Raw genomic sequence first — 11,307 nt, 5'->3', positions numbered from 1 at the left:
AGCTTCAGAGAGTGTTTAAACGTCAAGATGACTCCCTGCACCAACAGGGAAAACACACTTGCGCAAAACGGTGTGCCCTAGATCAGACCGTTGACAGCACAACCATATCTGATCCATGCATTCAGCAGGGATGGCTGGAGTATTCAATCCAATCATTCTACTAGAGGAACAATCATTTAAGCACTTATCTAAGAGGATCAAAAGCTTCGATGTCTTGCTGAGTCGCCCCATCAGTGCCGTAGAAGAAGGGAAAACAGGGTTGGTTGTATATTTGTCAAAGGGTGTCAAAAACAACTGTTATTTTAATGCGGGATAATAAAAAGTAAGAAGTACTGGATATTTACATTTTGACATAAAAAACCACACAAAAATGTCCTCTGACCATAATATCAAATGTCTTCTCCTAAAAGGATCATGTGGGTGACGGCCGGGTGACCTCAAATCTTAAAATTACACTACTTTTTTTTTGCCAACTATGATTGAGATCTTATTAATGCGACAGCCAACCCAATACAACAATCTAGTATACTCTATAACAAGTAAAAGTCCTGCAAAATGTTACTTCACTATGAGTACAGAGTTGTATGGTTATGCAGAATAATGTACCTGTATTAGGTTTTACACACTGATGCATTTTATGTTTGTAGCTGCCTGGTGGAGATCTTTGTTTGGTGGTTTCCAACCGATGTGTCAGCCCCCCAAAGGACCAGAAGGCTGATGTGGTTATGAGATGGTTCATGTGAGAGGAAATAAGGAAATACCTCTCAGAGGGCTCTCTTTGCTGGAACTGTTGGACAATTCAGACATACATTTAAAATCTTTAATTTAACAGTTACTGCATCAGTCAAATAAACTTAGAGCATTAACAATATTTTCCTCTGAAATGGGGTGGAGAAGGAGATATTTCAAAATGCAACACTAATTAAGTAAATGTAGAGCTTGTAGGTTACCATGTTTCATTGCCATTACCGTTGTTGCTAATGTTCTGCAGGTAGCCTATGCCTTTATGTTTAAAAAATCAGACACAATACATGGACTGTCGTCCTCCAGCAATTGAAGTACAACAAAATGAAGGATAACAAACTAAATGTCACTTTTATATTTCTAACTTTAATTCAACAACCTATTATAAAATACTCGATCAAATGTGAGATATTTCGGTTATTTCCTGTTTACTTGCTGACATATAAGCGAACACGGAGAATAACACGGATCACCTCTAGTCTTTTATATAATCTCTGATCCTGACCTCCTGATGTGCATCCTGCTGCCCAATATCGCGCATGCGCTCTGCGCTGCATCGTCATTTCATAGCGTGTGAGAAAATCTCAATGAGGAAACAAAAGCTTTTCGGTCATGCCTCAGATATCAATCAGAGCTAGATTATCATTCAAGTGCGCACACTGCGCGAGACACAGGCAGCAAGAAGCGGAAGCGCATCAGTGACGCACAATGACGTCCCCCTTCGGACAGTGCTCCCATCCAGCATAGAGGGATGCATAAAAAAAAAAATAGGGATACATAGGCAGGAATGTGATTTAAATAGTAAAACAATAAAGCAATACAAATAATTGAGGTAACATTTTGAAACTCCATAAAATCGTTATGATCCATTCTTTTCTCCCCAGGCACTGTACAATAGCTGCCCACTGCTACTAGTGCTAGGCTCCTACTGGGATCAATGCAGATGTCAAATGTCACTGTGTGTGCTGTGTGTGCATTTGTGACCAATAAAGAGGGTTTCATCCTCCAATTCTATTCTATCTAACAGCAAAGTGCGATGAAAATATGTACACAAACATAAAAACCATTATGTAAAATAAGATAAAAAGAGTGTGATTCAGGCTACTTGTTTAGAAATGTTGCCTCCATGAATCCCAGTGCAACCATTAGCCTACTCATATTTAAATGATGGACTTATTTCCTAAGCTTTTTTTGTATTTGTTGGTAAAAGGTTATTTATATCCTGACAACAATCAATGAATCAAAAGTTCTGACAAAAAACCCAATACAATTCGGTTCCACAAGGCAGCTGTGCGTATTATTTATTCTGCAATTGTGTTGCAATGGAAGCACTTTAATGTATTTTTCGGGAGGGACTCTGCAGGAAGGGCAATTATTTCAATACATCATGAAAAGACCCCTACACATCAGTATTCATAGCATGAATTCCAAACTGAGGACATTATGAAAAGAAAAACACAAAAAACTGGTGGTCATACAGGAATTAAAGTGTTAAAAAAATTGTTGTTGTTTAAAAACTTTTGAATAATTTCATTTCATTACAAAACTGTGGACATTTTGAGTAAGTAATATTTTGCTAAAAATAATCAAATAATTATTTCCAAGTTTGTCTGAAGTTGCCCATCGTAGATTGAAAGTGTGTTACTCCGTGGTAATTCAATTAATGACGACTTTATTATATATGTAGGACTAAAACTGAGGCCCCCCTTACAAAGCATGGTTACTTATAAGAAATTCTCATTCGTAGGCTTATATGTTGTTTTTAAGTGATTTTAACCCAAAATATGATCGAAGTACCAAAACCAAGTGGTATGGTCGGTAATTCAGCGTTAACAGGAATGAAAAAGAACCTTATGACAGATCAGATGGAAAGGTATTTGGTTGAATAGATGAACGTAAGGATAGACAGGCACATTAACATTTCAACATGGTATACTGTGTAGCCTATTTAATACCTGGCCATTTCTCAAAGTGCTACATTTGTTAAAATGGTCTCCTGTCTCTACATGTCTGTTTTCATCGCCATCTAGTGGAGTGCCTCCCACATTTTACAATCCATATCTTTAAAGGCAGATTTCTCAAAATCTGTTTTCTTCTCATGAGCCCAAATATCTCCCTGCAGTTTAGACCAAACCTTCCACTTTCTTTCTCAGCTATATTCTGAAGCTTTGTTCACATATGATCCATAGCCCTATATTTTCTTAAATTGTATTCCTGAATACGTGTTGCTTTTCTTTATGGCTGTTAACTGTTTTTTTTATGATATACGGAGTGATAAAAGGATATATCACAAATTCCCTTTGTAAAAAGCTTTGACCCCAATATGTCAAAAATATAACAAGAATTTCAAACCTGATTCATCCAATGTTCTGATGCTGTTTTTTTTATATATAAAACAACAAACGTATAATTAAAAAATAATGTAACTCTAAGTCATCAACTGAGGAAGTTTCATGGTGATATGTATATTTTGTTTACCCTTTACACCTGTAGTGTCTCCCATTAAGACTTATGCGAGGAGATAAGATTCTGGGAGATTTGGTTGAAATATCTCCTCAGTAACATGAGCAGGTCTGAGCAGTTTTTATGTGACGTGCAGTAGGAGGAGAATTTCCCCTTTCACCCCCTCTGGACTCAAGTCTGGACCTCATTTCAGAGAAGGTTCAGAAGCAGAAACAAGAAGAAGAAGAAGATGAAGAAGCTGGTGGTGTTTTTGCTCTGCATGGTCCTGCTGACCCTCTACACAGGTAGGACACTCAGAGATTTACCTGAGGGAGCAGTAGCCTGTCATGATAAATTATGGGAGACATCTTAATTGAAATAAAACCCTTTTTCCCTGCAGAGAGGAAGTCAGTTGTAGGCGCAAACTCTTCAAAATTACCTTCCAACGCATATCCAAAACCTATTCAAAGTTAACTGAAATCTGCTCTTGAACAAATGTTGTAGTATGTGCATGATTTTGCTTTCTTTTGAAATGTACTGTACACCCTGAACTCAGGATCACTGAGAGTGCTGGCACTGAGTCAAATGAGTTTGAACACACTGAAGAAGAAGAAGAAGTGTTTTATAACCACCTGAAAAACGTCTTGGGTGCAGATGCCTGCAGATACCTGCAGATGACTTTAGCAGGGTGTTAGCTGGAAAGCAAAACGAGATGTAAACAGAATAGAATGATGGTGATCTCATTTATCAAACAGTTTAGATTTTGAATTTAGTGCATCTTTCTTTTGTAGTATGATGTTAAAGTGAAGACAGGCCAAGGGATCACCATATGATTTTTGCACCAGTGCATGACCATGTCCAGTTGATTTCATTTCAGCATGCATTGTTGCTTAGAACACAAAGTGCACAAATGTTAATGAGGTAACTGCAGAATGTGTGTGTTTGTTGCCACGTCACGGTGAGGCCCGTGCAGCAGCTCCAGCCTGGTGTTGACAGAGCTGGGTTCATTCACAGCAGCTCCTCTGGCAGGAGAGGCTTCAAGGTCACGTGATGCATGGACCGACTCCCCGGGGAGCGAGGAGCATGAATGGGCACTTTGTTACCTTCCACCAACCATACAGGCCTGAGAGAGGGAGATAGATAGCGTGTGTGTGTGTGTGTGTGTGTGTGTGTGTGTGTGTGTGTGTGTGTGTGTGTGTGTGTGTGTGTGTGTGTGTGTGCGTGCGTGCGTGCGTGCGCGCGCGCGCGTGTGTGTGTGTGTGTGTGTGTGTGTGTGTGTGTGTGTGTGTGTGTGTGTGTGTGTGTGTGTGTGTGTGTGTGTGTGTGTGTGTGTGTGTGTTTGAGCAGCTCTTTTGGGGCTGGGGAATAAACAGCCTCACATGGACTAGCTAAAGCGTTTGGGTCAGCCTCAGCTCACAGCAGCAGAAAGTGGAGAGAGAGTTATTCATGGCTCTGAACACAGCACCCAAAGAGAGGAATGGTAGTGTGATCAGCCAGCCAACATACAAAAAAACAACTGGGTTAGTCCACACACTCAAACATACAAACATTTGAGTTTACAAAAATTACAATATATTTTTTAGGGCTGCAACCAACAAGTATTTTCTTTATAAATATCTCATTAATCTGCGGTTCGTTTTTTTGAGTACTCAATTAATTGTATGTTCATAAAAAGTCCGAAAATTGGGGTAAATATCCATCCCAATTTCAAGGTGATGTCTTAATTCTGTTAAACATGTTCTAGTCCTATTGTGTTAGCCCAGACCCAAAGACATCACTTTCATATGACATAAAACACAGACAAGAAGGAAATCTGTGGAACAGTGAAGATGAATCAGCATGAGAGTAAACTTTGAATCTCTCTGTAGTCAAACTCTCCTTTCTCTCTCCCTTAGATGCCAACCCTATCATCAAGGAGAGCTTTGCTAAGCAGCTGCTCCGCAGCAGGAGGCAGGCCGGATACCCCGACGAGCCCATGAGGGTGAGCTCCACCAGGAGATCCTCTTCACTACTGACCTTTGACCTTACCTTATCTATAAACCTGTATTTTAAACTTCCCTTACTAAGCACTTTATGAACAATTAATTCTGTGACTCATTTATAAATACGTTTTAAGTGTTCGTTAATGTTTTTGACACAATAAGAATTCCTGCAATGAAAAATCCATTACTGCTATTTAACAGTAAATGATGCTTGATAACGCTTCACAGATATTAATCATAGTCAGGGGCGGTTCGAGGGGGGGCCAGGGGGGTTTGTGTCCCCCGGCTTTACAAATAGGCCTATGTCTATTATTATTTTTTAATGCAAGCCGTCATCGCCACGGAGGAGCACACAGCCTCTGTGAGCGAGCGAGACAGAGAGAGAGCGCTAGAGAGAGCACACCTTTATCTATTTAATATAGTTGTAAAAAATAAAGTAAGAAATCATTCCAATGTGTACTATCCGCCTGAGAACAAGAAAGAAAAAGGCTTAAATGTTCGTTTTTTTTTAGATCACACAAGTCTTTAGGGTGTTATTAACATAATGACCAACAAAAACTAAAAATACATAATTTTGTTTTATTATGTGTCCTCTGTAGAGGACATCAGGTGTTGGTTATGCGAAGCATAGTATACAAACAACATTAACATACTAGTACATTTAGACAACATTAGAGCACAACAACAAATGCAACAAATATTGTAGTACTCCATCCTTTTTTTAAATGAAGAGATACATCTGACACTTGAGGCACTTGATGTATGTTTTCCCACTGCATCCGTCTGCCACGAACCCTAGAGAAACCTACGTGTTAGTTTTGGCCCATAGTGGACTCCATTTGTGTTGAGTAAAATAGGGGAAATAAAAAGTGAGCAAATCCCCATGTCCTCCTCAGAGGACATTCATAAAAACATTTAGTTGTAGGTCAAATCATTATTACACTGCTCTGAAACTCACTACACTAACTCCTAAGATGTTCCCTTACTATAATTAATTAAAAATATTGACCTCACAACACTGGTAATTACAAAATTACAAACTTAAGATTTATCTTTCCATAAATAATGCTTGTGTTGATGGACACCATTTTGAAATACAGTGAAATTGTCTTTTTCAAAGCCACACCCCCAGATATGTTTGAAAAGCCCAGGATGTCCTCTGTGGAGTACAATTGGAATTAATGCTGTGGCAGGACATGTATAACCTCATAGTTATGGACCAAAACCAAATGTCCTCCATAGAAGAAAAAATGAATGGAGCAGTAAAAAAAATAAAGTTTAAAAGGGGAGTGATTAGTAAAATATGCATAAATAAAAAAGAAAGAATGCTAACTAGGTAACATAAGATCAGAATAAACAAGTTTAAATGATTTGTTATTGGTTGTGATCATATTCTAAAGATGTTTGGATTATTGAAAAGTATACAGCTCCCTTTTATCTGAGAGAGCTGTATCCATACATTCATTTTGTGCTCAAATTGCTCCAGATTGATGCATTTCACTTCCACATTTAAAAAAAAAAAAACATCTTCCGGGGGAGCATGCCCCCGGACCCCCCTAGAGGAGGTGAGGTCCTTGAATACTGAATTCAAATACTGGTCCTTGTAATTGAATACATGTTATTTTAGTAAACTCTGAAAACGGGTCCCACAGACCCAAACAGCACACAAAGATTAAAGGTAAGCATATAATAATGTTAAAATATGCTAAATATACACTGCAAAAAACAAAAGAAAGAGGAATAAAAGTAGCTCACGACTTGTTTTATCTTTTGAAAGTAGCTCTCATCCTAAAAAAGGTTGGACACCCCTGCATTAGAGCGTAGAAACTGTAACTATAGGTATCTGAAATAAATATGTGTACTGAAACAAATACCAATAACTGTATTGCATTGTTTTCTTATCGTACTGTCTTTGTCTTTTTCTTCCTGCATTTATTGTGCCCCCCTCAGAAAATAACTGGCCCCAGCCTGGCCCCCCAGTCAAATTGGTCTAGAACCGCCACTGATCATAGTGTTATGTAATAATAATCATAGCTTTATAAATTGTATTCCAATCTCATGAGAAATATCAAACTTAGTTGAAACGACATCATTCATATCATTGAGCATTCATTATGTGTTGGGATGCTTCATGGGAGTGAAACAAAATGTAAAACTTTAGATCTTCTAATAATGAACGTGTATATAACCCCATTTATTAGGGGGTTACATTCTTATATCTTTCAAAAACACATCATTTCATGAATTGTTTTTGTTTTTTAAATTGGGTGATAGCTTCCAAGTATCAGAGTAAATATAGTCAGGCTCGAGGTGAATACTGAAAGGCCAGGAAGGCCCTAACCAGGGCCTTTCCCTGCCTCATGCGTTAGCTGTCCACGGCCCGGGTGCCAACTGCGGCCTGTAGGCTACTCCATTTTTAATTGGCCCACAGCAAATTCTAAAAGTGTAATGGAATATGACCCACACATGAAACTTGTGCTTGTTTTATATTGTACTTCTTAAATATACATGTACAAATACATTACCCAGTATTCATGTGTTAACAAGCCCGATTTTCAAGTAAATGCAATTAATTAAAGTTGAAAATGTGTTTTAACAAATTTTAGTTGATCAAAAAAGCCCAATAACTTACTTGCATAACAAGCTTGAAATATACCATACCCTATTTCCCCTTCTCCCTCAAACAAAGGAACCGGCAAACAAAGATATGTCAGAAAAAAGGAAAACGACCAATAGCTGACATCAAGGCTTACCAAACCTTTTCTGTCAGGCCCCCCCCTTTGGAGAAAAAAATAAGTCGGGCCCCCCCAACACAAATAGTCAGGCTCAGTGGCGGCGCCAGATATTTATTTTGGGGTGGTGCGGGGTAGCTTGACGTTTCATAGAGGGTACTCAAACATTTAGGGTTTCCCATTAATGAACCAGGCACTACAGTGGAAATTTCTACTGCAACAATCCCCACGCAAATACACATTGTGACAGTTACAATGAAGGCTCGAGGCATATAGGTGTAAGCAGGGGTAAAGTGCTATTTTTATAGGTGGTGTGTGGACCTCACATAGGGGGGTCTGGGGGCAAGCTCCTCCGGGAAGATTTATTTTTAAATATTGAAGTTAAAAGCATCAATCTGGTACACTTTGAGAGCAAAAAAAAGAGATCTATGGATACATCTCTCAAAACCCATATGAAACAGAACTGTAAACAGATTTACTTTTTTCTATGGATATTTTACAAATCACCCTTTTAATAGTATTTCATACCTGTTTTTAATTTATTCTCTTATTTTTTTATAACTATAATGATCCAACGTGTGCCTCGGAAATAATTGTTTACATTAATGGTGACCAAAACGTTTGAGATCCACTGAGATAACTTAGACTAAAGTTAACTATCTAAACACTCAGAGAGTCCTTTGGTTCACTGAGCCTCTCAGTCTGACAGGAGAGGAATCTCCTCCACTTTGTTGTTGAAAAAACTCTTTATATCTGTTAGCGTAGCTCGCTAGCACCAGAAGCTAACAACTACGATCTCCGGTAACGGTACGCTCTCTCTCTCTCTCTCGCTCGTGCACGCACACAAAATGGCTCATTCCACACACACACAGAGCAGAGCTTTAATTAAACACAGAGACCCAGACGTAATAGTACTGTATCATATTATTTTCGAATCAATAATTTACAAATTATGATTTTTTTTTTTTTTTAAATCTTTTTTTTTTTATTAACCATTTTTCCTCCTGGTCTCTCGCGTCCCCCCTGACATGCCTCTGCGCCCCCCAGGGGCTGACCTGATTCCAAACAGAGAATAGTTGTTTGGTTAAAGTGTGTATATTGTTGGTGGTGGGAGACAACTTGCCCCCGCCGTCTTCCTCGTGGCCACTAATTCAGTCCCCAAAAAGTGCTCTGTTGTCTCTTCTTCTCTTGTGTTTAACGGCAGCTTGCATCACAAATGTTGCATTATTGCCCACCTTCGGAGGTAATTAAATCCAGGGTTGTGAGGTAAGTGAGGGTTATTTAAAAAGTGTTATACAAACTGATATCTCCTATGGTGACCAATTTAGCAAACACCCCACAAAGAGTGACGTCAGTTTTGAGTTCCGACCACCTGCCTAAACCACACTCATATCTAAGCATCATTTATGAATGAATACACGTCATAACAATGAGATTTTTTTTGTGGGGAAAATAACATACTCTTTACATACTGTATTCTACTGTAGGATTTATTTCAACTGATGGCATCTGTCACTACCCCCAACACTTAATGTATCTATTTAAAAAAATTGTTTTTGAATATATATATATTACACATCTGTCTTCATGCAATACGTATCTACACCTGCTATATGGCATAGCAGCATAGTGGAATGTAACTAAGTACATTTACTCAAGTATCAGTTCAAACTTGAGGTACTTGTTTACTTGAGTTAATTCTTTTCACGCCATTCTTTTTTCGTTATTAAAATCTGGGAGTAAATTTACTATTTTGATAGTTTCAGACTTTTTTTAATTTGAAAACAAAAATATTGTTTCCAGTATCCCAGATGTAAGGATTTGTCTATTTTTGCTTTTAATACATTTTCCTGATTACTTACTTTTACTTAAGTAGCATTTCAAATACAGGAATTTTATTTGTAACATAGTGTTTTTACAGTGTGTTATGAGTAATTGAAAGAAGTGAATCCTCCTTTCACCATGATCCATAAAGGAATCTCTCTCCATGCGTTTGTGCATTGTAATGCTTTGAATGCATCCATTCATCATTGTACAAGTCCCTGCATGTTAAGCTTCCCTCATCTCTGTCATTTCACTCTCTCTGTTGTGCTGTTTATGTGCTGCTCTGCTGTGATGCAGAAACAAAAGCAGAGGAATACAAAGTTCTGAGTCAGCACTGATTCCCCCTTTGAACATTCAGTTTCATTTATGCAAATGTTCAGATCAACAGTTTTTCATGCTTCTCATCTGCTGGTACCTCCACCCCTAACCACCTTCTTACTCCCCCCCCCCCCCCCAGGAGCATCTGCTCCATATGCAGGCTCTGGATCAGCGGGCCCAGGAGACCAGCATGGAGAACTGGTTGAATCCTCACTGCTCCCCCCGCTGTGACAGGAACTATGGACACCCCGTCTGATCACGGTGATGATGGCTGCACAATGCAACACCGTGCACATACACAGCAACCATCAGTTGTATTTCACTCAGATTTAACACACACACAAATAAGTACAGATGCCCTATCAAATAATGACATTTCCAAGTACAAATAAGCACATCTTGCCTCTTGGTCGGAGTAAAATTCCTTAAAATCATGTTCAACAGGATATCTGTATTGCCTTTCCCTGTTTTGTATCTGACTGATTCCTTGCTGCTGGTGTGTTATTTCACATCCTGTTGCTTTGTCATTTATCACACAGCAGGAAACCTCAGAAAACCCAGTCAGGCTTACAGTATATCATGTAATCATTCAGTCAGTTGTCTTGTTTTAATCATTTCAAACTTGCTTGAAGTAAACTGCTTTCATTGCTAACAGACGTCTACAGTAAAACAATAAAATGTGTGTGGTTTGGAACAGAGGCAAACATTTGTAAGCTTTCTGTTTACAAAGAAAAATAAAAGTTGCTGTTTGATATGCATATTTTTCAGAGTTTGAATGCAACTAAATATACCGTGTTTAACTGTTCATTATCTTTCTCCATAAACAGAAAAGGACCAGAGGTGACAACTTGGACAAGATAACAATGAAAAATATGTTCTCTCTCTCTATCTTTCCTGAAATATGATCATGTGAAGAATATATGGTCATTTGTGTAATCATATTGTAATACAGCTGTGTAGTGTACCGTAGTGTTGAATTAAAAAGGTATCCATGTATCATCAGAATGAAATGTAATACCATCACAAATATTAAAATGCATGCAACAACACTGGGTTACAATGGTTGTGTTACTATTCCTTAATTATTATTATTTATTTATTAATAATGGTTATTTGGAAGGCTACTAACTTTACGTTAAAGCCTACTCTTGTTAAATATTTATATATTAACCTTGTTGCGGGCATATGGCTCCGGGTATTAGTCGGTGACAGAAGGGAGTTTCTCGTCTCGAGGAGCAAATTATGTTTTCTTTGGCAGCGAGAAA

General features: G+C 38.3%; 1 protein-coding gene across 1 annotated transcript; it reads left to right on the top strand.

Annotated features, from left to right (window-relative positions):
• Positions 1-3,396: 3,396 nt before the first annotated feature.
• Positions 3,397-11,091, top strand: cUnh17orf67 (chromosome Un C17orf67 homolog). The gene is made up of 4 exons (XM_079644715.1): positions 3,397-3,491; positions 5,082-5,167; positions 10,182-10,303; positions 10,870-11,091. Exons 1-3 carry the CDS (start codon positions 3,437-3,439, stop codon positions 10,296-10,298), a joined length of 258 nt encoding a protein of 85 aa, XP_079500841.1. The 5' UTR covers positions 3,397-3,436; the 3' UTR covers positions 10,299-10,303; positions 10,870-11,091.
• Positions 11,092-11,307: the final 216 nt, after the last annotated feature.

Source organism: Notothenia rossii (genome assembly GCF_949606895.1).
Source record: "Notothenia rossii genome assembly, chromosome: 1".
Taxonomy (NCBI): Eukaryota; Metazoa; Chordata; class Actinopteri; order Perciformes; family Nototheniidae; genus Notothenia; species Notothenia rossii.
This window is presented reverse-complemented; position numbering and strand designations above follow the sequence as displayed.

Excerpts from the sequence above, each read along its gene's own strand:
- cUnh17orf67 (XM_079644715.1), top strand. The coding sequence starts at position 3,437 with ATGAAGAAGCTGGTGGTGTTTTTGCTCTGCATGGTCCTGCTGACCCTC. Across the intron at positions 3,492-5,081 it reads CCTGCTGACCCTCTACACAG|ATGCCAACCCTATCATCAAG; the intron begins GTAGGACACTCA and ends TCTCTCCCTTAG. Across the intron at positions 5,168-10,181 it reads ACCCCGACGAGCCCATGAGG|GAGCATCTGCTCCATATGCA; the intron begins GTGAGCTCCACC and ends CCCCCCCCCCAG.